The 26,383-nt window shown below is 39.2% G+C and overlaps 2 protein-coding genes and 1 long non-coding RNA gene across 5 annotated transcripts in view; 1 reads left to right on the top strand and 2 right to left on the bottom strand.

Annotated features, from left to right (window-relative positions):
• LOC148901241 (uncharacterized) overlaps positions 1 to 18,926 on the top strand; it is a 31,093-nt gene extending 12,167 nt beyond the window's left edge. Inside the window, exons 6-8 of the long non-coding RNA XR_016118360.1 lie at positions 69 to 210; positions 1,194 to 1,410; positions 17,983 to 18,926. This is a non-coding gene — a long non-coding RNA (uncharacterized LOC148901241). The remainder of the gene's footprint in view (positions 1 to 68; positions 211 to 1,193; positions 1,411 to 17,982) is intronic.
• Positions 1 to 19,830, bottom strand: part of ccdc88b (coiled-coil and HOOK domain protein 88B) — a 67,446-nt gene extending 47,616 nt beyond the window's left edge. The window contains exons 1-8 of one of the 3 annotated variants that reach the window (XM_089021265.1): positions 19,608 to 19,830; positions 14,811 to 14,959; positions 13,263 to 13,371; positions 4,739 to 4,808; positions 4,523 to 4,581; positions 3,333 to 3,416; positions 1,188 to 1,328; positions 55 to 200 (exon numbers count right to left, since the gene is read on the bottom strand). In XM_089021265.1, coding sequence (XP_088877391.1) covers positions 55 to 200; positions 1,188 to 1,328; positions 3,333 to 3,416; positions 4,523 to 4,581; positions 4,739 to 4,808; positions 13,263 to 13,371; positions 14,811 to 14,959; positions 19,608 to 19,667 — 818 coding nt within the window. In that variant the 5' untranslated portion in view covers positions 19,668 to 19,830. The remainder of the gene's footprint in view (positions 1 to 54; positions 201 to 1,187; positions 1,329 to 3,332; positions 3,417 to 4,522; positions 4,582 to 4,738; positions 4,809 to 13,262; positions 13,372 to 14,810; positions 14,960 to 19,607) is intronic. The other 2 variants (XM_089021274.1, XM_089021281.1) reach the window with 2 other exon arrangements.
• Positions 19,831 to 22,100: 2,270 nt separating this feature from the next.
• The window catches only part of rom1b (retinal outer segment membrane protein 1b), an 11,296-nt gene continuing 7,013 nt past the window's right edge, over positions 22,101 to 26,383 (bottom strand). The window contains exons 4-5 of the mRNA XM_089021237.1: positions 24,961 to 25,207; positions 22,101 to 22,911 (exon numbers count right to left, since the gene is read on the bottom strand). Coding sequence (XP_088877363.1) covers positions 22,684 to 22,911; positions 24,961 to 25,207 — 475 coding nt within the window. The 3' untranslated portion in view covers positions 22,101 to 22,683. The remainder of the gene's footprint in view (positions 22,912 to 24,960; positions 25,208 to 26,383) is intronic.

Raw genomic sequence — 26,383 nt, 5'->3', positions numbered from 1 at the left:
AGCACCTGAAGGTGCTCCCTTTTAAAGGATGCTCAATAATATGCACATACTCACAGTTGTTGTTTCAGGCGACGAACTTTGGCCTTGGTGTCTGCCAGCTGCAGTGCCAGACCTTGAGGAGGATCGTCATTGTGCCCGCCCAGGGGCGCCAATGATGAGTCAGAGTGGACCTCCCGCTCCCGACACAACTCGGCGATGCGCTGGGTTGAGGTCAGCCAAAAGAGTGACGATGTCAGGAATGAGGAATTCATTGGGCTGTACAGTGAACAATATGTGTGTGGGTGATATTGAGTACGTGCTAATTCTTTGGATTTATTTGTATATTTGAGCTGAGAATTATTCAACAGATTTTCAGCGATCTAGCCATTGATATACCACTGCCACAAAATAGCGACTATAAGAGTGACAGCACAATGGCCTTTATACTGTATATCTCCTCCCCTCACTGAACATCAAATGGTTCCTGAAAATTGAGAATGATGTTAATTCATTATAAGGTTATATAATTAAGGATTTACATAAATACATCCACTATTGTGATCTAAGACACCCCATATATATCCGTTGGCCAGCACCATGGCTTGAGGAGCCCGCGGTGAGAAGAAAGGAGCGTCAGCGCAGAGCGCCGATGCGTATGTGGAACTGTCGCGGCTTGGAATTGAAGCGGATTTATGTGCGACAGTAGATACGAGACAGTCTCTTCATTAATGGATGCTACAGCATCGGGTTTGCTTTCAACATTTAGCTTGTAGCAGACGTGCACATTTCACCATGACATCTCTTATCCACTGGTGAAAAGGACGCTTTGATCCTCTCCATTGCTTTATACAACAAAGAGGCCACAGAAAGGACTTAAGATTGAACAACTGTGTCTTTGGATGGATGGATGGATGGATGGATGGATGGATGGATGGATGGATGGATGGATGGATGGATGGATGGATGGATGGATGGATGGATGGATGGATGGATGGATGGATGGATGGATGGATGGATGGATGGATAATCCAATGAGTGGTTGGCAAGCATTCTAGGATGTATCACACCTTTTGTATAAAAGTAATCTATGACAAGTGTTGTACAAACTTGATGGAGGGGAATGTGTCTTGAAACAACGCAATGTATATAATGAAGCAATTTATGCTTGCTTCGCTAAAGGGTAACATGTTTTAATTTTGCTTGCATACCTCCAGGTGTGTGTCTCTCTGGGCCAACATAATTTGGATCTGTTTGGCCATGGAACTAAACACCAACTTTAGGTCTGCACCTTCCACATCCAGCAGTTCTTCCCACTGAAGCGGCAGCACGGAGCGTGGATCCTGAGTCATCTGCAATGAGGACATCATGACTAGGCGGGACACAATTGAAGGAATCCTTTACTCAACTGTGTGAAGGCCAAGTAAGATTAAGGTGGGTTATTTTAAAAATATATAAATATATGGTATATATATTCACAAAGGGAGGGAATGAAGAAGACTCATGGGCAACATGTTAGTGTAATACAGTCATGCTGCTCTGCATCATGCTGTTTATATAATGTGAGCAATTATTCACAAGGCATATTTTGTTAAATGTCCAATTGGAGTCCATACTTTATTGAATTGGACAGGTTGACAAAAACAAAGCAGGGAGAGAAGTATGCAACAGAATTTAAGGACCTATCTGTGTGTCTGTTGCTGGAATAACACATTCCAATTAAAAAGACAAAAAATAATAATTACTGCTCAAGAATAAAAATCCGCTTTGAAAATCTACCCAGAATTTAGGGTAAATCTGTGAAAAAACATTTAAAGGACAACCAACGCCACTTTTTTGTTTCCTAACTGACATCAGAAAAATATTGTATAGCATCTAACATACCCAGTATGATATTTTTAGTCAAATGCAAAACACCAATAAAAATGACTTAAAGTGTATAAAAACTACTTCAAATTGAAACCGGAACTGGTCAGTTTCTGAAGGTCCCGCCCCCTTGTTCGTGGTGTCACACCAAGACGTCTTGCCTTGCTCGAGAATCAAAACAATGGCTTTAGATTCGGAGAAGATGCGTTCTTGTTACTCATCCAGTTATGAATATGATTCAAATAGTTCTGAAGATGAAAGCATACAAGTTTGCAATTGATTAAAGAATTTATTCCGTATCATTTTGAGGCATCGGAAGAGAAATGTAGCACCCACAAGATGCGACAAAGCTCCATGCAAATGGGCTGATTTTTTTTTTTTTCAGTGAATTTTTGTCAGCGAATATCAAATACGTAGTTGTTTGGTGCAACACACAACGATTCACCATCGCGTTATTTATGTGTTTTATTTCTAGTTTCGCCATCAACACGGATCAACACAAAGTTTTCAGACCAAACAAAGTACCGCAAAATGCATTGAGGTGATGGAAGGACTGCTACAGTGTATCCTTTCTCGGTCAGGGACGTTCCTTCTGTGACGTGACGTCAGGACTAATCACCATCTCAAAAACAAGACTTCCGGAATATTCAGCGCGAGTCTTAAAACGTAAAATATAGCTATATGCGGTGGAATCTTTGTAAAATGCGCTCATTAGAAGTCATTTGAAGTGATTTTACAAATTATGGACGCAACTTGTCCGGAGGTGTCGGTTGTCCTTTAAAGGACATACCTACCGTGACGTCACGTCTGGAACGCCCCTGACCGAGAAAGCGACACACAATGCATTTTGGGTACTTTTTTTTCATCTGAAAACACCGTGTTGATCGCGAAATTAGAAGGACAACTACATAAATAACGCGATGGTAAATCGTTGTGTGTCGCAGCAAATTGCGGTACCACGCATAAAGAACGTGTAAGTTTACACAGATTTCCAGCAGACAAATCAGCCCATTTCAAATGGAGCTTGTGCACCATCTTGTGCATTTTCGATACGGAAATCGTATTTTCGATACGGAAGGACTTCGTTAATTGATGGCAAACATTTATGCTTTCCACTTCAGAACTATTTGAATCATATGCACAACTAGATGAGTAACAAGAAAGCATCTTCTCCGAATCTGAAGCCATTGTTTTGATTCTAGAGCAAGGTAAGACATCCTGGCATGACGTCACGAACAAGGGGGCGGGACCTTCTTAAACTCTGCATCTCCGAGGTCGAAGTAGTTTTGGGACACTTTCACTCATTTTTATTGTTGTTTTACATTTGACTAAAAAGGTTAGGGTTAGGGTTAGTGTTAGGGTTAGGGTTAGGGCCTGTGTGTTTTGGGTATTTTACATGCAATAAAACATTTTTCTGATGTCACGTAGGAAACAAAAAAAATGGTGTCGGTTGTCCTTTAAGTCATTATGAATTTGGTTACTGAACGCACCTGTTGAATGCAGACGGCAAGCGCGGCTTGTATCTCGATGTCTAAAGCCTGAATCTGCTGAATGAACGTCTCCTTACGTTCACACTGCGGGTGCAAGAAATAAACTCGATTAGGTGTGTTTATTAGTGGAGTAGAAAAAGTATTTATTTCAGTAAACTCAATACACTAAGTCTCTCGAGCGATTAGTAAATCGATCTGGAGGTCACGAAACAAAGGTTTCTGAGCATTTTTTCTAACCTTGGGGTTTAACTATTGTTACAAAAACGGGCTTGAGGATCATTCAAACACCTACACTGTATTATACACATTATATACTGTATTAGGCTTAAAACTCCAGCAATTCTGTGACCTTTGTGAGAATAAGTGCATGATAAAATGGATGGAATCTAAATCTGCCCATTTAACAAGATGTCTACTAGGCTTACAATTCATGGAGCAAACCAAGCAGCGACACAAAAACTTTGTATAAATATACTTCATATATTTATTTTTACGGTGTCATTTAGTCTGTGTAATCTCTCAGTCGTACAGGAGTTTTCCATCAATGAAGCGGTTTATTCAGCCGTCATCTGTACTTCTTTGAAGGTGTCAAACGTTTCGCTCCTAATCCGAGAAGCTTCGTCAATCAGGGCCAGTCATAGACCATAATCAATTCGGACAAAAGAAGTAATCAATTCAGCCTCAGGGAATAGTCCTCTGCTCCCCTCAACTTTAAAGCAGGGACCTATCAAAGCACAGATCTGACACCGCCACCTCTGGACATTAAGGATATACATGTCGGGCCAGAGCTACCAGCAAATTTTAGTTTGTTGACGAAGCTTCTCGGATGAGGAGCGAAACATCCGACAACGTCAAAAAATGTACAGATGACAACTGAAGAAACCTTTTCATCAATGTGTCATTTAGTATAAGGGAAAATTCACCAATCGCAGGGGGTTTTGAAAAGTGGTGTGTGGTGAATGACACTGTCTGCAACATGATATCAACACATGTTCTGCATGACTTGACGATGGACTTGACCAAACTCATTTTTGTGTAATTCAGTTCAATCTTTATGTCTTCAGCATAGGCTACGACATGTAAAACAAATTGCCACCATTTTTGGGGCTTTCTTCAAGTAAAATTGTGAGCCAGGCAGTCCAACTGGTGTCTTCAAGTGACAATACTTGTTACAATGACGACTGACTCACCTGCACAGCACATCCGAGCAGGAGCAGCAGCAATCGCCTCAGTTCCTCCACAGCTGCCTCTGAGCACAGATACACTAAGTATTATTATTGTCATTATCATCACCGCCATGGCATCACTGTCATTAGCACCATAAAGCTTTGCATTGACAAGGACTATTGAATGCAGAAGAATGACTAATACGACAGCACAGATAGGATGACATGATTATCTTGTACCTGTGAATGGATCCTGGCCCAAGATGGCGATGTTTGGGAGAGGCATCAATATCAACTGCTGCAGGTCCTCCTGTACATAATCAATTACAAGTGATCAGTGTGGAAAAAAAAGCATAATGGCTTCATGCACGTTTCAAGGTTGAATTTAAACGTTTTTCAATCAATATAATATCCCAAGTGGACAGATTTTTGAACAAGACTAATTCACTCTTAAACATTCTGTATTTATTTCAGATAACCATGACTGTTCTGACAATGATAATTAAAATAAATAGACCAATGAATGAATACATACATACATACATACATACATACATACATACATACATACATACATACATACATACATACATACATACATACATACACACACACACACACACATACATACACACACACACACACATACATACATACATACACACATACATACACACACACACACACACACATACATACATACATACATACATACATACATACATACATACATACATACATACATACATACATACATATACATACATACATACACACACATACATACATACATACATACATACATATACACACACACACGCATACACACATACATACACGCATACACACACACATACACGCATACATACATACATACACACATACATACATACATACATACATACATACATACATACATACATATACACACACAGGCATACACACACACATACACGCATACACACACACATACACGCATACATACATACATACACACATACATACATACATACATACATACATACATACATACATACATACATACATACATACATACATACATACATACACACACATACATACACACATACATACATACATACTTACATAAAAATAGACATGTATATTTTTGTTTATATCTAGTTTTTACTAGATATACTGTGTAAATACTGTGTAAGAATAAAATTTCGATGCAGCAAACCTTTGGCTGGGAGTGTAAACATTCCCTTTGTTTTACATCTTTGTCAGCTTTGTTATTCACATCTTAAATGTACAGTACACAATGTCAATGGAGCTTGACACAAGATGTCCAGCAGCATTATTCAGATGCTACCAGTGCCTTGACACAAACTCTTCATATATTATGACCACAAAGTAGCATCTTTGTAAGGTCATTCTACTTTAACAACATCTCGAGTTTCTCTTTTGCAACCGAATTTGCTTCACTTTGGCCGATTAACAAACTGTTCTACTGAAGAAAAAAAATACACTTCGAAAACTACTAGAGAAGCAAAAGCTCCTCGCTTTGTTTCCAACACAAACAGTTCTAGTGGAAAGTTTTGATTACTATCATGCCAGTTCACTGAGACCAGCATGCAGGATGAGCCAGCATGTGGAAATTTTTCAGCATTTACTCCCACGGGTAGTGTGTAAAGCACTTCAACAACAAAAAAATAATACTTTTTTTGTAACTCTTGATTTCAGTGAGTTGATACAGTAATGGTAACCTGTAGTAATCTCTTTCAGAATGTGAATTACAGTGATTTCCAACCAATGAAACTCAGTGTCGGGCGGTGAATTTCATCGCTCGGCCTTCAGTAGTGCTACATCTGAATCAATCCAAACTGAAAAAAAGTGTGGTGTGATTTACTACAAGTTCGCTAGAGCAGGGGTGTCAAAGTCATTTTTTTGCCGCGGGCCGCATTGTAGTTATGGTTTCCTCTCGAGGGCCGTTATGAATTTGGGGAACCCATTAGAATGTTTAAATCCCTTCAAATATTACATATAGAGCACACAGCAAATTAATGAATAACTCGTTTTCAAATCTGAAGTCAAGAATAATGACTTTTATTGTGGTTGACATCCAAAAATATAAAATTTTGGCTCAGATTTTAGCAATCATCATGGAATTTAACAAGTTTGATTTGCTTTCGCGGGCCGAAAAAAAATGATGTGGCGGGCCGGATTTGGCCCGCGGGCCTTGACTTTGACACCTGTGCGCTAGAGGCTACCATTAGCCAGGAAATAACTGACCGACCTTTCTTAATGATGTCCATTTTTTTCTTGAAAAATCCGCCTTGAAAATGGCTTTAACAGTAAATCTCCAACGAAATCCATTTTTTCTCCTCCTTTAGCCATTGTGGATTGACAAAACTGCTATTAAATCAACACAGCATATTTGTTTCTGCAGCTCGCTACCGATACAGTGTGCTAGCTAACGCCAGTATGCTCTTGCGGCAAGTAATAGTATGATTGACTGGTGACTAGCCAATCATAGTTTGAGAAAACTCTGACATTAGCTAAAATGAAGGATTACAATCAGAGTTTCCGCAATAAATGAGCATAAGACACAAATACAGCAATCGTGGATAGCAACATCTTCTGTCGTTTCGGCTACAACACCCTTGTAGCTTCATCAAAACATCATTTATATAGGAAGGGAACAACAATGTTTAAGACTAACATTCAACAACAGAAAATCTATAATAATTAGCTAGGCCATTAGCGTTAGCTGAGGCGGCTGAAATGTGATTGGTTGAATGCTTAAAGGACAACCGACGTCTCCGGACAGGTTGTGTCCATAATTTGTAAAATGGCTTCAAATGACTTCTACTGAGCGTATTTTACAAAGATTCCACCGCATATAGCTATATTTTACGTTTTAAGACTCGCGCTGAATATTCCGGAAGTCTTGTTTTTGAGTTGGTGACGAGTCCACACCCTACGTCACTGAAGGAACCCCCCTGACCAAAAAAAGGACACATCACGTCGATGCATTTGGCTGTACTTGGCTGGTCTGAAAACTTCGTGTAGCACCATAAAAGAGGTGGAAGAGGGCGACAAAGCTCCATGTAAGGAATTAATCACCCTGATTAATTCCTTACAGGAGCTTTGTCGCCATTTTCTGCCTCTTTTTGTGCTACATTTCCCACCCCCAGATACCTCAAAATGGCATGGAATAAATTCTTTAATCAATTGCAAACATGTATGCTTTCCTCTTCAGAATTATTTGAATCATATTCATAACTGGATGTGTAACAAGAAAGCATATTCTCCGAATCTGAAGCCAATTATTTTGATTCTCCAGCAAGGCAAGACGTCTTGGGGTGACATCACGAACAAGGGGGCGGGACCTTCTGAAACTGGCCACTTCCGGGTTCATTTTTTTTTCAGATTTTGGACACTTTAAGTCATTTTTATTGGTGTTTTGCATTTGACTAAAAATATCATATTGCGTGTTTTGGGTATTTTAGATGCTATAAAACATTTTTCTGATGTCAGTTAAGAAACAAAAAAGTGACGTCGGTTGTCCTTTAAATACGAAAACGGACATCTCGAACCAGCACAACAGCGGGTAAAGTAATGAAAGGAAGATGAAAGACAATTTGGAATTATTTAAGAAGAATTAATGGACAAAAAATAATTAACAGTAGTCCATGATTCTGATATTTTTAGGCCTGCAGTGAAGGCTTTGACGGTCCGCCACGGATACAACTGCACTAGACACATCCATTCGTGTTTTGTTGTTCTTACTTTTTGAAAAGTACTTCGTTTTCAATGAACTAAGAGTGGTATTGTATCATTATTTGTAAAGATAATTGTGTTCACGCCATTTTGTCAGTGACAGTTTGATAACGAAATAGTCAGTTAGCATAGTTGCCAACTCAACTTGAACAAATCTGGCAAATTTGGAGAAAAATCAATAGTACTGGATAGTGTCATACATTGACTGTCCATAAACCTGTCATTTCTGGCATGAATATCTTTAAGTCTTTGTTTTTTCTTTTGTTTTTTTTTTTTCACGCTAAAGACAGACAAAGTGTGCTTCCTTCCAAGTTGCTAATTTTCCATGTGTAGAACATGGGCTTCAGTAATGGCGACCAAACTATTTTGCTGTTAGTTAAAAATATGATTATTGTCACGGATCCACGGACTGACTCTGGCTTGCTGCTTGACCACCTGTTCAAAATTTCCTGCTGTACCACAATGAGCAGAGTACAGTGGGGGTGCAATTACAGCTCACTCTGCAGCATCCGTTATGTTTTAAATGTTCGAGAGGCCTGACATTATTTTCCTTTCAGCCCACCTGAGTTTACCGCTTCCTTAGGACGTGCAATGTGAAGCAGTGCCGATCTGCGCTCATAATGGGGCCACTAAACAGACGTCACCGATTTGTGTTGAAAATTGCTGTTGCTGTCGTCATGCTCAAAGGCAATTCCTTCGGCAGAGTGACAGTCCAAAGTGTAGTCTGGTGTACGTCACCATTTGGCGGCATCATCAGCCCGCCGTTTATTCCACGGATTAACGACGTGGTTGACACACGTGCAATTACCTGCCAAGAGGCTTACACGCCAGCATTTGCCGGCCGGCATTGCTCGCGGAAATGCCGGTTTTGGTTAAATCCCAAATGAGTTGGCAAAGAATTAGTCCTGATCTCGCTACAAGTCTGCCTCTGAAAACAATCAACTGCATTTAAGTTCTGCATATAGAAATGGACATTTCCACCTAGCTTCTGGCTGCACAATTCAAATCCATCTGCAATATCATGTTCTCCATATTGCATAGTCAATCGTCTGTTTGGCTCGCTGCTGATTGGACTTGGTTGAGCTGGATGCGGTTTTACACAACAAATTGGATGAACAGTTTACCGTTTTTTTTTTTTTATATCCACCTTAATTAACTCATTCACTGCCATTCACGAATTTATTCGGGAATTGAAAATATGACATAGAGCGCCATTCCCGAATTAGTTCGGATTTTGTTTTTTTCTTGCTTGGGTGCCGATAAAACGCTAACCAGATCTCTGGCAATGGTTTTCCCTTCCACAAGGGGGCAGCATTTCCCTTTTTCCATGTTAGCACTTGTTGTTAAAGCGCTATATAAAACTATATGTATGTATTGCATTGTATTTTGGACAGACGTCCTCATTACAAGCTTATAAAACTCCAGACCCATATACAGTAAAGTATCGTTATATCGATATTCAAGGGAGTCCGAAAAAATATCGATATAACCGGGACTATCGCTATATCCGACCCTGTTTGCATGTAATTTTCTCAGTGCGTGCATAGAAATAGTATCGATATAACCGGGACTATCGATATATCCGATATCGATATAATGAGACTTTACTGTAATTTAGGAATCAACTCTCTTTTTCTGATGAAAGAAGACAGTCTAAGGTTTCTTACGCTGCATTGAATGTTTATGTAGTCCTAAAACTTGATATTCTCTGGGTCTTGAAATTCGAATGACAATGACAAAGTTCCTGGACTCATTAGCTTTGTATGGAGAAAGAGGTGACAGGTCCAGATTTTTATTAAATCTTAAAGGACAACCGACGCCTGCGGATAAGTTGTGTCCATAATTTGTAAAAAATACTTCAAATGACTTCTACTGAGCATATTTTACAAAGATTGCACCGCATATAGCTATATTTTACGTTTTAAGAAAAAAATGTGGTGTGACTTACGACAAGTTAACTCGAGGCTACCATTAGCCAGGAAATAACTGACCGACCTTTCTTAAAGATATCTTTTTTTTTTTCTTGAAAAGTCCGTCTTGAAAATGGCTTTAACAGTAAATCTTCAATTCCATTTCTTCTCCTCCTTCATCCATTGTGGGTTGCCAAAACTGCTATAAAATCAACCTATATTTTTATATTTGCTTATTTAGTATGCTACCAATACAGTGTGCTAGCTCTGGCCAGTATGCTATTATCACTAGCGGCTTGTGATCAAAGCAGTTTTCACAAACTATGATAGGCTGGTCTCTAAACTCGAACGATAACCAGCACCTTCAAGAAGGCCTTTCGGGTTGCCAACTCAAAATCTGATTGTTGACAGCAACAGTTTGATCGAAACATTTGATGCTCCAGGGCCTGCAGAACTGATTGTGAAGGCGTCCAGGTAGATTTCTGACCTTGGTAACAAATGATGACGGAAATGCGATTGGTAAAATGCTTAAATACAAAAATACACATCTAGAAGCAGGGCAACAGGTGAAAAGTAATGAAAGAAAACCGAAAGACAATTTGGAATTGCTTAATAAGAAGTCATGGAGAAAATATCATTAACATCAGTCTGTGATTTAGATATTTCTCGGCCAGCAGAGAAAGCTTTGCAGGCCTTGACGGTCCGTCACTGCATCTTGCGTTGACTGGGTGAATCCGTCGTCACCAGTGTTGACTTGCGTTGCTCTGAGCTTTCAAGCGATTCAACAAAAAAATAAGGAAGTGAAACCGTAAAAACTGTGGTTGCCGTGTTGTGTAACTAATGCAGCTCCACCTGATTGGTGCCCAGCAAGAATTTCTTTCTCACGTCAGTCCTCTGCGAGAGTAACTAAAGAGAGGGAGGGTCATTTCCTCAAATGACACCAACACAGACGTACTTCACAAACATTAGGTCTGTCTGTTCCACTCCTCAACGTTCACCCGACCACCAACCACACAGACAGCAAAAATGAAGTAATTTAATTCATAATGGAAGATGGCAATGCTCTGTTTCATCTTCTTGTTTGCGCAAATGCTCCGCCATCCCCTGAGTGCACTTCCAACTATTTACAAAAGCCCTCAAAGGAATGCTCTTGTAGTGAGACTAATAGTTGCTTCACGTTTCCATCATGTTCTCTGTTTTTTGCAACCTTACAGCTCGAAACACTCTCCTCCATCCCTCCTTCCTTCTTCCCTCCCCCGAGTTGTGTCTTAGTAGAAGAATGGTTCTGCCTTTTAAGAAGCTTTTCCATTAATAATGACCCGGTAGTTGTTTCAGTGCTTGCCCTAAAAGAGCTGGCGTACCTCTTTTTCATCTGGAAATGATTTTAGGTCGCACACATTTTGGGTAAAGCAAATCTCATTAACAAGTCTCCTTAACTAATTATCCACTAATTACTCACATGGAAGACTCTTGTAAAAAGTGAAAATAAATGTCTGGTGAATATTTTACATCACAGAGAAGAGTGTGGTACCATATTTGGATTATTACGAATAAAATTGCCAAGTACAGTGATACCTTGGCTTACGAACTTAATTGGTTCCCAGACAGTGTGTAAGGCGAAAAGTGTGTATCCCAAAAAAATAATTTCCCAAAAGGAAACCATTAAAATGAGAATAATCCGATCCCAGGTCCCCATAAAACACAGGTGTCAAAGTCTAGGCCCGCGGGCCAAATCCGGCCCGCCACATCATTTTTTTCGGCCCGCGAAAGCAAATCAAACTTCCATGATGATTGCTAAAATCTGAGCCAACATTTCATATTTTTGGATGTCAACCACAATAAAAGTCATTATTCTTGACTTCAGATTTGAAAACGAGTTATTCATTAATTTGCTGTGTGCTCTATATGTAATATTTGAAGGGATTTAAACATTCTAATGGGTTCCCCAAATTCATAACGGCCCTCGAGAGGAAACCATAACTACAATGTGGCCCGCGGCAAAAAATGACTTTGACACTCCTGCCATATAACATAATTATAATTATACAGTAAAGTCTTGTTATAGCGATATCGGTTATATCGATAGTACTGCTTATTACGATACTATTTCTATGAACGCAAGGAGAAAGTTTACATGCTGCAGGATCGGATATATCGATATTTTTTCCAGCTCCCGAGAATATCGATATAACGAGACTTTACTGTAATTACATAAAACACAAAATATACCTCATGTTATGTATAATAAATGTGCTACGGTATTATAATTAAATAAATAAATTGGACTATATAAAAAAGTCATTTTATTTACCTTTGTGATGGTCGTTGATGGCTTGATGGAATGGAGTGGCTGGTTTCATCAGCATTACTTAATGAGGAACGTAACCTTCTTTCACCATCTTGAGGAATAATCCCTTTTCGGTGCTTTCTCTGTGATAATTGTATCTAGTTCCTCATCAATTAATTGTGTTCTGTTTTGCTGGGTTGATAGCTTTTTGCATCAAGTGTACAGATGACTTCCGCGGGTTGTTTGTGGAGCCTGATTGATGGGACATTTTAACCTTGCAGTCTAAACTCTGCCTTTTAACTATCAAAGTTGAAACTCTCACTGTCGTCTGCCTGTCTCTTTAATGTTTAAACCACACCCCCTCATTGATGTGTTCTTGACCAATCACGTGGCTTTAACCGAAGACTGGGGGCGGGGAATAGAGGACAAAAACAGTCGGCTACCATTTTGTTGTTAGAAGAACGGGCTCGTTTGTGAACGACGCATCACTCATTGAGGCAGCTCGCGTATGAAAAAAAGTTTGTATGCCAAGGTACAATTTCAGTAAATGTAACATTCATAAACCGAAAAATTTGTAAGCCAAGGCGTTCGTAAACCGAGGTATCACTGTATATCAAATAACGGTCTAAAATGGTGTAATAGAAAGCTCTTGTTTCAGCTTAGGGCGATTCTAGGATCAGAAGTCTGTGGGTGATGAGATTTGCCGACATAGCACGCAGGAGGCGCATTCATCCGACCCAACATTGTGTCTGTAGAAATCCATACACCAAAAGGTTTCCACGTTATAATCTCATGCTTTCTTGCATCTTGACTTCTCCCCTACCTGGTAGAATGCTCTGAGGTGTCGATTTAAGATGGAGAAGTTCTGTATTTTCTGCATGTAGTCATCCATATCGCTCTCGTACAACTTCTCCACTCTTGGGTTGGGGTCTCTGGAACACATAATAACAGGTTTCATATCGACATGGAAGTATATTTACTGCAGCTTGATCAAACAGGCACGTCTCTGTCACAGATTTTTTTAAAGTGGTGGAAATCTGCAGTCTGTGAATACAATTTTAATGTGCCTGACACACTGCCAGCAAGAATCCTCATGCAATTAACTGTTGAAACAACCGAGGTTAAGTCGGGGCAAATTAATCAGCCTTTGGCCTCCTCCTGACAGAAGATCCTTTCCTGTCACGTGCGAAGCGATGGCTTCAATGTGGTTAAAAATTGGAAAAGCTGATGAAGAATTCAGTAGAGATTACTTGAGAAGGTGCCAAATATACAGAACTCATTTCATGTTTCATTGGATATTTGTGGCAAATATGAATCGAATGTGAATTAATGCTATTTAACATACTGACTGTAGAACAATGCAAGAGTTATAAATGTGAGTGTGATAAATAAAAAGCATTTCAATTAGAATAAACTTCAAATGTGAGAACATAACATTTGTTTTTCATCATCTTCATTATGATTATTTTTATGAGTATTAGCATTAGAGTTAGCATTAGCGTTAGCATTAGCATTAGTATTTGTATTCGTTTTCGTATTAGGATTAGTATTAGTATTATTAGTAGTATGAGTACTAGTATTAGTATTAAAATTACTGTTAGTATAACTATTAGTATTACTATTAGTATTTTATCAGAGTGCAATTTCACTCTGGTTAACCTTTTAGGTTCGTATGCATTTTAATATTGAATTGACACATAATTGAACGCTTCCATATAATTGAATGAAGTTCATATCAAGACAATAAAAAGCATTTCAATTGGAATAAACTTCAAATGTGAGAACATAACATTTGTGTTTCATCATCTTCATTATGATTATTTTTATGAGTATGAGTATTAGCATTAGAGTTAGCATTAGCATTAGCGTTAGAATTAGCAGTAGTATTAGTATTCGTATTTGTATTCGTATTAGTATTATTAGTAGTATTAGTACTAGTATTAGTATTAGTATTAAAATTACTGTTAGTATAACTATTAGTATTTGTATTAGTATTTTACCAGAGTGCAATTTCACTCTGGTTAACCTTTTAGGTTTGTATGCATTTTAATATTGAATTGACACATAATTGAACGCATCCATATAATTTTAGAACTTTTTTCACCCTTCCATCATCATTATTATAGGTGAACTTAGCTGGTTGAGTATGCCCTCGACTGGTCACCAGCAAATCAGACGCGACATAATAGACAAACAACCATTCACATTCAATAGACACTATGTCTTTGGGAAGTTTTTGCCAAGGGGTAGAAAGTGGAAACTCCGTCAGAGAGCAGATTCAAACCCAAAATCTGAACTATGAAACAAAGGTAATATCACGGTGCCCGACTATACTGTATTTTGACATGTAATAGTTGTAAACAAGTCTTACATGATTCTCATTACATTGTTGAGGAAAATCCCATTGGTCAATTTGAGGTAGCAATGCCGAGAATTCTGGGAAACGGAGGTCACGTCGATGTACTGGCTGTCGAGTTGGACACCGTTCTCCGCCTCCACCATCTTCTCAAAGAGATGAACCTAAGAGGAAATCAGAATTCTAAGAAAGAAACTGTAAACAACTTGGCATTATCTGTGCAAGTTTAAGATTTGAAATATGATGTACATGCCACGCAAAAAAAATAAAAGACAGCCACAACAAATCAGGAGGATAAAACAATAAGCAACAATTTAAAAAATTAACTTTTTTTGTTTCTTTCCTTCGTTATTTTGAGGGCGGCTATAATTTATAAATACCTGTGCCGGTCCGTTAAGGCCTGCAAACCCCTCTCTGCTGGCCTAAAAATATCCGAATCCTGGACTGATGTTAATTATCTTATGTCCATGAATTATTTTTAAATAATTTTCATTACTTTCCCCTGTTACGCTGCTTCCAGATGTGTGTTTTCATATTCAAGCATTTAATCAATGACATTTCAGTGTTGTTAAGTGTGTTTCAGTGTTGTCTAAGCAACGGTATCAGGCAATAGAAGAGGTTGAAAAACGTATGTTAATTTGGATTAACGAAAAGCAGCGAGCAGGGGACAGCGTGAGTGAAGGAATTATCGCCGAGAAAGCATGCCAACTTCACTCAGATATCGTCAAGAGGCAACCCTGGAAGTTCGTCATCCATTGAGGATTTCAAGGCTAGCCACAGATGGCTCGCGAACTTTAAGCGTCGTACAGGGATTCATAGTGTCATTCGTCATGGAGAGGTAGCCAGTTCTGACAATAAAGCTGCTTAAGCTTACAAGGAATCATTCCTCAAGATGGTAGAAGAAGAAGGCTACGTTCCTCATCAAGTGTTTAATGCTAATGAAACCGGCCTTTTTTGAAAAAAAGATGCCTAACTGGACTTTCATTATACAGGAAGAGAAGTCCGTCCCTGTGCATAAGCCTATGTAACGGAATGTGACTCTCCTTCCAAACAGTAACTCCCTCCCACCGCCTCCCACTCTATTCCATCAATGACCATCACAAAAGTAAATAAAACGACTTTATTATACCGTTATACAATTTATTTATTTAATTATACAGTTTATGTATTTAATTACAATATAATAGCATGTTTATTATACATAAAATAAGGTATATTTTGTGTCGTTTTAAGGCTTAGTTAGTAGAAAATAATGTTTTATGGGGGCCTGGGAACGGATTATTCTCATTTTAATGGTATCCTATCGGAAATTAATGTTTGGAAGACACACTTGTTTGCCTTACACAAACTTTCTGGGAACCAATTCAGTTCGTAAGCTGAGGTATCACTGTACTGTAAAGTTAGTCTGTTTGCCTTCTTCACCCCAACACGGGACTCGCTTTTCAAACAGATTTTTGCATATATCTCCCGTCAGTTATAAATTAATAACACCAGAAGCATCTGACTGCCACTGGGGATCTTTGCTCCTTGGCCAACTGCAGATAGAAATAAGGAGTTCTGAGAGCTTAGGGTTTTGGTCCTGATGGACCTCAGTGGGTGACCATTAAAGGAAATTGGAAACGGGGAGCCGTTTTACACAAGCCGCCACACAGAAATTAGTTACTGTGCACGCGTATGGACAGGTGGGATAAGTACGCTCACGCTTCGAAAGCGTTTCACGGTAACGAGCAGCCAAATGGGGCCGCAGCCAATATTTCAAGCTCTGCTAAGAAGAGCTGCCAATGCAAATGGCGGTATAATGACTGCTTTTTTCCTCTACCTGCACTGTTGGTAAACATAGACATAACCTGGACATAGCTGGCCACCTGTGGTGAGACCACGTGCTTGAGCCTTTGAGGATAAACAAGATGGATGCACGTCATTCAGTGCGTGACTCGCATTGTGGTGCCAGCTACGGTGTCGCTGAGTAAGTGCAGGGTTAAAATCCCCGCAAGGAAGATTCACAAATGTCTACAAGCTGCAGGCGCAATGAAGTTGTATTGTGTGGCCTATCTTAAGAGCTGGACTAAGCAAGCAGCAGGCGTGTAGACACATCGATACGCTCCAAGTAGCGCTGAAGCATCATTTTATTCCCCCTGTATGAGAAAAGTATTTTCTGCGAGAGCAAAAAAAATGTTGTCTTCATTCAACAATACGTGTACTATACAATGATTCCTTGGCTTACGAACTTAATTGGTTCCCAGACAGAGTGTGTAAGGCAAAAAATGTGTATCCCAAAAATTAATTTCCCATAGGAAAACATTAAAATGAGAATAATCCGTTCCCAGGTCCCCATAAAACTTAAAACTTAATTTTCTACTTTCTAATTTTCTAAGGGTTACAACTACAGAAAATATACCTTATTTTATGTATAATAAATGTGCTATGGTATCACAATTAAAGAAATAAACTGTACTGTATAATTAAGTTGTTTTATTTACCTTTGTGATGGTCGTTGATGGCTTGATGGAATGGAGTGGCCAGTTCCATCAGCATTAAACACTTGATGAGAAATGTAACCTTCTTCTTTCACTACCTTGAGGAATGATCCCTTTTCGGTGCTTTCTCTGTGATAATTGTATCTAGTTCCTCATCATTTGTGTTCTGTTAAGATGGGTTGATGGCTTTTTGCATCAAGTGTACAGATGGCTTGTGCGGGTTGTTTGTGGAGCCTGATTGATGGGATATGTTAACCTTGCAGTCTATACTCTGCCTTTGAACTATCAAAGTTGAAACTCTCTCACTGTCATCTGCCTGTCTCTTTAATGTTTAAACCACACCCCCTCACTGCTGCGTCCTTGACTAATGTGGTTTTAACTGAAGACTGGGGGCGGGGAATAGAGGACAAAAACAGTCGGCTGCCATTTTGTTGTTAGAAGAACAGGCTTTTTCGTGAACGACGCATCACTCATTGAGGCAGCTCCGCGTATGAAAAAAGTTTGTATGCCAAGGTAAAGTTCGTCTGCCAATGTAAAATTTTCTTAAATGTAACGCTCGTAAACCGAAACGTTCCTAAGCTAAGGGATTTGGAAACCGAGGTATCACTATATTTTAAAAACGTATAAATACACTTCCTCTCTGAGTTATGATGATATATGATATCCTGTTTGTTTGAGAATTCTTCTCTTCTTTGTTTTTGTCTTTTTAGCCCCTATCTCATACAGACCACCAGCCGGCAAGCTAAACTGTTACACCTACGGGTCTCATCTGACCCTTCACATCAGGCAGTCTACACAGGTCAGTAATGGCAGTGTTTGTGCAACCTAAGAGTGTTTGGTCCAAATTCACCCATAATACATAACATTTGTGGTAATGCTGAAAATATGATGTGGCTACTGGCCCAATTTTTCTGTAAATGTACGCGCAAGGGGGGGTTTATTGGCAGAATACTCGGCCCATTAACTTTCTTGAAACCTAGGACCTATTTGTTTTTGTTTTTTTTTTTTCATTTGTGAATAATTTTGTCAGTGTCTTCTTTGGTTTTTGCAAATGTTTATCCACATGCCTGTGCACAGACATACAATTTCCTTATTGGATATAATAGCAATAAACATTTTCAGGCTAATTAAAGGACAACCGACGTCTCCGGACAAGTTGTGTCCATAATTTGTAAAATGGCTTCAAATGACTTCTACTGAGCATATTTTAAAAAGATTCCACCTCATATAGCTATATTTTACATTTTAAGACTTGCGCTGAATATTCAGGAAGTCTTGTTTTTGAGTTGGTGACGAGTCAGTACGTGACATCACTAAAGGAACGCCCCCTGACTGAAAAAAAGACACATTGTAGCAGTCCTTCCATCACGTCAATGTATTTTGCTGTATTGTTTGGTCTGAAAACCTTGTGTTGCACCCAAAAGCTGCCAGAAGAGGGTGTCAAAGCTCCATATAAGGAATTTATCAGCCTGTGGAAACGGAGGTGGCCACAGGAGGTCGCCATTTTGTGCCTCTTTTCTGGTGATCGTTTCTCCCCAATGTTGCCTCAAAATGGCATGGAATAAATTATTTAATCGATTGCAAACATGTATGCTTTCCTCTTCAGAACTATTTGAATCATATTCATAACTGGAGGTGTAACAAGCAAACATATTCTCCGAATCTGAAGCCATTGTTTTGATTCTCAAGCAATGCAAGACGTCTTGGCGTGACGTCACGAACTAGGGGCGGGACTTTCTGAAAATGCCCAATTCGCAGCTCAATTTTTTGCAGATTTTGAACACTTTAAGTCATTTTTATTGGTGCTTTGCATTTGAGTAAAAATATCATACTGCGTGTTTTTGGTATTTTAGATGCTATAAAACGTTTTTTCTGATGTCAGTTAAGAAACAAAAAAGTGGCGTCGGTTGTCCTTTAAAATTTCATGTGGAAAACAGCCGACTTTTGTTATTTGTTAGAATGAAGTTCAAATCTGCATTGCTTTTGAACGAAGTTGAATACACAGTAACCGGCTTATTGTAAAAAATCAAAAATCAGCAGCCAACAAAGGACACGGAAGGAAGTGTTGTGGCTGAAAAAGGGGGAAAATGTTTTGAAGAGGCAAAGGACAATTCTAAAAAGGAGAAGTAGGTTTGTTTTGTTGCACACAATGAACTGATGTATTTAACAACCATGAATGTTGGATTTTAATTAGCTCAAATGTAAGGGTGAATGTAAACAACCCGTGGAAATCATACTGTAGCCGTGCAAGTTTCTTATACTTTCTGTACATTGTTCGAAAAAAAAATAATGACCTTTTCCTCTGGGCAAGAGTGATAAATGTTAAATGACATACCCAGTGCACCAATGCACTCTCCATGAATTCTTCTATTATCTCCATCACACTTGAGTCCATTTTAGTGCCACAATAGATGTGAGGCACAACTGCAGTCAGGCAGATGATTAACAAACAATATCAGTTTTTTCATGTAGTGACTCTCACGGAGTCCATCTTCTGTCAAGTGAAGTAGTTTGACATTTGAGAGGCTCTTCTCTTCCCTTCCTCTCTCTTCCCCCCCCTCCTCTTCCTCTCTGACTGTGCCGCCCAGTTTCATTGCAAAACCACACCGGAACTGTCAGAAGGTTCGTGTTGCATTTGTTAGGCAGTCTGCTTACCACACGACCATGATTCTTATTATTCAAATGGTATCAGCACCTCTGTCATATGTTGATTTGACAAATCATGTGCTGAGATCCCATGATGAGGCCTCATTTTTATCATGTGTTTCTAAACGAACAAAAAACAGCTCACCCTTTATTAATTTGTTTCGCGCGTGTTAATTCTCTGGATGGGCCAGCGTTGCTTTACGTGCTGTCAGGCATAATGTGGGCATTTTGGGGAAAAGCAAAGATTATGTTTGTAATTTGGAATTATCGGAACCCAGCGTCATTTCAGACTAAATGATTCCGTATTTTCACTTACTGTACTTGGTTCCTGTTTTTGCACACTGTGTGTTGGCGCTCTCTAGTGGTAAACATCAGAGGTTCCATTTGCATCAATGTTGATCGATCACATTGGTCAACAGCAAATTTGAATCAGAGATTGATCTCAGTGTATCTAAATGTTTTCTTAATTTTCTTAAAGTGATAAAAAATATAATAGAATACATTTCATTTGTAAGTGCCTCTCAAGGACACTTTGCAGTCACAGGTATAGATAATAAAAATAATACATTCACTTAATACTATAATATACATTCACTTAATAATATACATTATTAAGTGTTATTATTAATACATTCAATAATAATAATAATACAGTCACGGGATAAGAACTTTTTTTGTGCGGGTGAGCAGCGGCAGCCATTCGCGCCAGTGTTCACTCTACCCAGATGTAACACAGCAGCAAAGTTATGAAAGGAAGAGGAAAGGAAAGAAAGAAGTAAGTAGAATCACAAAATACAGGAGTTGCTGGAAAGGCGCCATCTTGAAGTTAAAAAAAAACAAAATAGACAGACAGAAAGAGAGATAGACAGCTAGCTAGACAGACAGGCACCTAGCTAGATAAACATACAGGTAGCTAGATAGATATACATCTAGCTAGCTCGATCGACAGCTAGCTAGCTCGATCGAGAGCTTGCTAGCTCGATCGCTAGCTAGCTCGATAACTAGCTAGCTCGATAACTAGCTAGCTCGATAACTAGCTAGCTCAATAGATAGCTAGCTAAATCGATAGCTAGCTCGATAGATAGAAAATAAAAGTATCTGCAATGCTATTTTAATGTCATTTTAATCTGTTTTGGTTCATGTAATATGAAACAAATAATAAATAAAAGATCCCACACTTGTAGTTGCAGAGTGTGTTGCCGTGCATGCAGATAGTGCCTGTGCAGCACTTTTTGGATAAGGTACACCCGGGATTATCCGATTGTTTCTGAGCTGCCTAGACAAGTTGACAGCTTCATATAGGGCACCGAAGTCTCTTTCTCACACACACGCACACACACATGTGTGTGTGTGTGTATAAAGACAAATTGCTCTCACAGATTGGTTTAAAGGACAACCGACGCCCCCGGACAAGTTGTGTCCATAATTTGTAAAATCACTTCAAATGAGGGTATTTTACAAAGATACCACGGCATATAGCTATATTTTACGTTTTTAAGACTCGCGCTGAATATTCAGGAAGTCTTGTTTTCGAGTTGGTGACGATACCTACCGTGACGTCACGGTAGGTATCGTCACTGACCGAGAATGCGACACACAATGTATTTTGGGTACTTTGTTTGGTCTGAAAACGTGTTGATCCGTGTTGATGGCGAAATTCGAAGGAAAACACATCAATAGCGCGATGGTGAATCATAGTGTGTTGCACTAAGACTACTATTTGATATGAGTTGACACAAATTCCCAGCCGACAAATCAGCCCATTTCCAACGGAGCTTGGGCGCCATCTTGTGCATTTTCTGGGATGCTACATTGCAGTCCAGACGCCTCAAAATGACAAGGAAGGACTTCTTTAATCAATTGCAAACATTTATGCTTTCCTCTTCAGAACTATTTGAATCATATTCATAACTGGATGAGTAACAAGGAAGCATCTTCTCCGAATCTGAAGCCATTGTTGTGCTTCTCGAGCAAGGCAAGATGTCTTGGCGTGACGTCACGAACAAAAGGGGCGGGACCTTCTGAAACTGAAACTTTCTGAGGTGATTTTTAAGTAGTTTTGGGCCACTTTCAGTCATTTTTATTGCTGTTTTGCATTTAACTAAAAATATCAGCCTGCGTGTTTTGGGTATTTTAGATGCTATCAAACGTTTTTCTGATGTCAGTTAGGAAACAAAAAATGGTGTCGGTTGTCCTTTAAAGCGTTTGTTTATTTCGTCTTGCCACTCGTAAACATAGAAGCAGACACTACAAAGTGGTTAAAAATGTCTACCTTTAATAGGCTGTACTGTATATCCTTTGCCACTTTTAAACAGTTTCCAAAGCATTTAATTGCAGTTCAGGAAAAATCTAATGCTGTGAGATGATTAATACAGCGCACACGGGATGAACTATGACATCAGGTTTAAAGTATCAAATTTAGGTTAAAATGTTAATCACTAAACATGTTAATACCATAAGAACGAAAATTACTACTCATCTGCTGAACAGAAGCTCTAAAACAAAGGCTGCCTTCCTGCCCTGGTCATTTCAATCAGGTGTGTTGCACCCTGAGGACTGGCGTTTAAGACCTTTGCTCTAAAAAAAATGGTGACACATTCACATTTTGAATGGAGCATATTGGTGGAGCATTAATCAAGCCTAATGTTTCAAAACCATGAGGTGTTCTAACTGCCACCAACCACTTTCACATACAACCAAGAATACTTAGACGTGAATTCCCAACTTTCAACATTATTCCGCTTTTAATTGTATTCACTCATCTTCTAGCTGGAAGGTTGAGGGTTCTTTCCTGTATCAGGAGATCCATCAGTTGCACTGGGGTCAACCTGGCCAAATTTAAGCAAGAGCAGGATTTTTACTTTGGCTTCTTCCAAAGTCTCCTTCACTCCTTTCTCCAGAAGAAAACCATCGCTGTCCCCTTGGGGCTGCTCTTGAGCCGTGGCCCCTTCCACCGAGGTTTGCAGGTAGCGCAAGCTCAACAGGACTGACATCTGTACATGGGAAAGCAGAAATGATAGGAGTAGTGGTCAGTATGAGTACAAAAGCAAATGAGATTTTGATTTTCGAAACAAGAATAATCATCATCATTTTGAATGAGTTCTAACAAAATTCAACTTGAAAGGACAACCGACACAACTTGTCCGCCTCCGAACAGGTTGTGTCCATAATTTGTAAAATCACTTCAAATGACTTCTACTGAGCATATTTTACAAAGATTCCACGGCATATAGCTATATTTTACATTTCAATATATTCAGGAAGTCTTGTTTTCGAGTTGGTGACGATTCCTGATGTGACGTCACTAAAGGAACGCCGCTGACCGAGAAAGCGACACACAATGCATTTTGGGTACTTTGTTTGGTCTGAAAACTAATTGTGTTGATCCGTGTTGATGGCGAAATTAGAAGGAAAACACATCAATAGCGCGATGGTGAATCGTTGTGTTGCACGAAGACTGCTATTTGATACTAGTTGACGCAAATTCCCAGCAGACAAATCAGCCCATTAACAACGGAGTTTGGGTGCCATCTTGTACATTTTCTGGGACGCTACATTGCAGTCCAGACGCCTCAAAATGACACGGAAGGACTTCTTTAATCGATGGCAAACATTTATGCTTTCCTCTTCAGAACTATTTGAATCATATTCATAACTGGATGAGTAACAAGAAAGCATCTTCTCCGAATCTGAAGCCATTGTTTTGATTCTAGAGCAAGGCGTGACGTCCCGAACAAGGGGGCGGGACCTTCTGAAACTCGGCATCTCTGAGGTCATTTTGAAATAGTTTGGGGACTCATTTTATTGGTGTTTTGCATTTGACTAGAAATATCAGCCTGCATGTTTTGGGTATTTTAGATGCTATAAAAAGTTTTTCTGATGTCAGTTAGGAGCAAAAAAATGGTGTCGGTTGTCCTTTAAGTGATCAAAGTTTTTGCATTACAGATGCTCCCCTACTTACGAACATTCAAGTTACGAACAATGGTACAGATGAACATTTGTGTAGTAGCATATGTATTCTCTCCAGTTGTACATGTACATATCTTTATAGAGCATATGTTTTATTAAATGTTTATTTTTCATTACAAACCAATACAGGTTACTTATACAAGACTCAAACATAGTTATATAAACCTTAAACCTATTTATAAAAGCCTTAAAGGACAACCCACGCCTCTGGACAAGTTGTGACCATAATTTGTAAAATCACTTCAAATGACACCAGAAAAACGTTTTATAGCATCTAAAATACCCAAAACATGCAGTATATTTTTATTCAAATGCAAAACACAAATAAAAATGACTTAAAGTGTCCAAAATCTGCCAAAAATTGAGCTGCAAATTGGGCATTTTCAGAAAGTCCCGCCCCCAGTTCGTGACGTCACGCCAAGACGTCTTGCATTGCTGGAGAAAAAAAAACAATGGCTTCAGATTCGGATAATATGCTTTCTTGTTACACATCCAGTTATGAATATGATTCTGATTCAAATAGAGGAAATCATACACGTTTGCAATCGATTAAATAATTTATTCCGTGCCATTTTGAGGCAACATTGGGGGGAAATGTCTCACCCAAAAAGAGGCGCAAAATGGCCACCGAACTCCTGTGATGAATGAATGAGCCTGTTTCCACAGGCTGGTAAATTCCTTAAATGGAGCTTGGACGCCCTCTTCTGGCTCTTTCTGGTGCAACACAAGGTTTTCAGACCAAACAAGCATTGACGTGATGGAAGGACTGCTACAATGTGTCCTTTTTTTCCGTCAGGGGCGTTCCTTCGGTGACGTCACGTACGGACTCGTCACCAACTCAAAAACAAGACTTCCGGAATATTCAGCGCGATTCTTGAAACGTAAAATATAGTGATATGCGGTGGAATCTTTGCAAAATACGCTCGGTAGAAGTCATTTGAAGCCATTTTACAAATTATGGACACAACTTGTCCGGAGACGTCAGTTGTCCTTTAAGACTCGCGCTGAATATTCAGGAAGCCTATGCCGCTGTATACGGCCATTGTCAACAATGTACTGACAGTGCGATCCACCTGTATCAAGATGACAGATAGCACACCGGGACCGGTTGAATTCATCAGATCCATGTAGTAATCGATCAGAGCCTCCCTGCAGCCTCGATTGTAAAGGTTTAGTTCCTCATTCTGGAACTCATAGTTGTAATGGGCGTTGTTGTCTGTCAGGTGGTACTGCAGGCAGGGCCGAGGGGACGCAGGGTTACAGCAACTGAAAGGGACGCCATCCAACAAGAAGCGCCCATCTATGTTGCTGCGGATGCGACTAGAGATTGAGGGGACAGGGGGATAAAAAGTGGATTGAAACAAGAGGACAGGTTAGGAAAAATTGTTTTGTTTTATTTTTGTCATAAGTTATAGGAAAGTAAAAGTCATAGAAACAAGCTGAAATCTTTATTGAGTCAACATCGCCAAAAGGTGCTTTGAGGCTGAGATTTCTCTTGAACTTTCCATGTATTAAGTGGACGTTATGCTGTTTGAAATGCACATTTTTACTTTAACTCATTCACTGGAATTCATAAATGTATTTGGGAATTGAAACTATGACCTAGAGCGAAATTCCCGAATTTGTTCGGGTTTTGTTTTTTCATGCTTGGGTGCCGATAAAGCGCAGACCTCAGGCAATGTTTTTCGGTTCCACAAGGGGGCAGCATTTTTATCTTGTTCTGTGTTTTATTCCAGCTTCAGCTGTTGTCAAAGCACTACATAAACCAATATGTCTGTATTGCATTGTATTTTGGACAGTCGCCCTCATTTCAAGCTCATATAACTCCAGACCTATATAATTTAGGAATTAACTCTTTTTTTCTGATGAAAGCAGAGTCTACGGATTCTAACTGTGCATGGAATGTTTATGTCGTCCTAAAACTCAATATTATGTGAGTCCTGGAATTCAAGTGATGACAAAAACCTTGGCACTGGAGTGGACACATATTTGCACATGGCTGGCAGTGAATGAGTTAAATTTCAGCAAGCAGGCAAAGTATGTGAACATGTTGACAGGTTAGATGATAATATGGTGGAAATTTTGGGTTAATGTTTGAATTTTATGAGCGTTTCGTCGACATAAACTGATGATAATTACAAAAATGTAAATATTTATTACGTAACTGTCCACTGTTTTAACCTACATTTGAATAAAGGCGACAATTGCAAATGTCCCCATTGTGGGACTATTAAAGGCTTTCTGATTCGGATTTTTATTCTGAGGTTGATAGTTATGTAACTAAACACACCAGAGGCTCCAATGTGCCCCTATTAATTGAAACATTGCATTCTGATTAATATTACATTTGTGGAATCTGATTTAACCAGAAAAATCAAACTGTTTTCATCCATCTCAGATGGGGGCGGCCATTTTGCTTTGTATTATAGTACATTGGCAGTACAAGGCAAAATGGCCCTTGAGCAGAATAAAAAGTGGATTTTTTAATGTTCAATT

The sequence above is a fragment of the Hippocampus bargibanti genome, linkage group LG02 (genome assembly GCF_051943395.1).
Source record: "Hippocampus bargibanti isolate YZ-2025 linkage group LG02, ASM5194339v1, whole genome shotgun sequence".
Lineage (NCBI taxonomy): Eukaryota > Metazoa > Chordata > Actinopteri > Syngnathiformes > Syngnathidae > Hippocampus > Hippocampus bargibanti.
The sequence above is the reverse complement of the archived record's forward strand: the minus strand, read 5'-3'. Positions and strand labels throughout refer to the sequence as shown.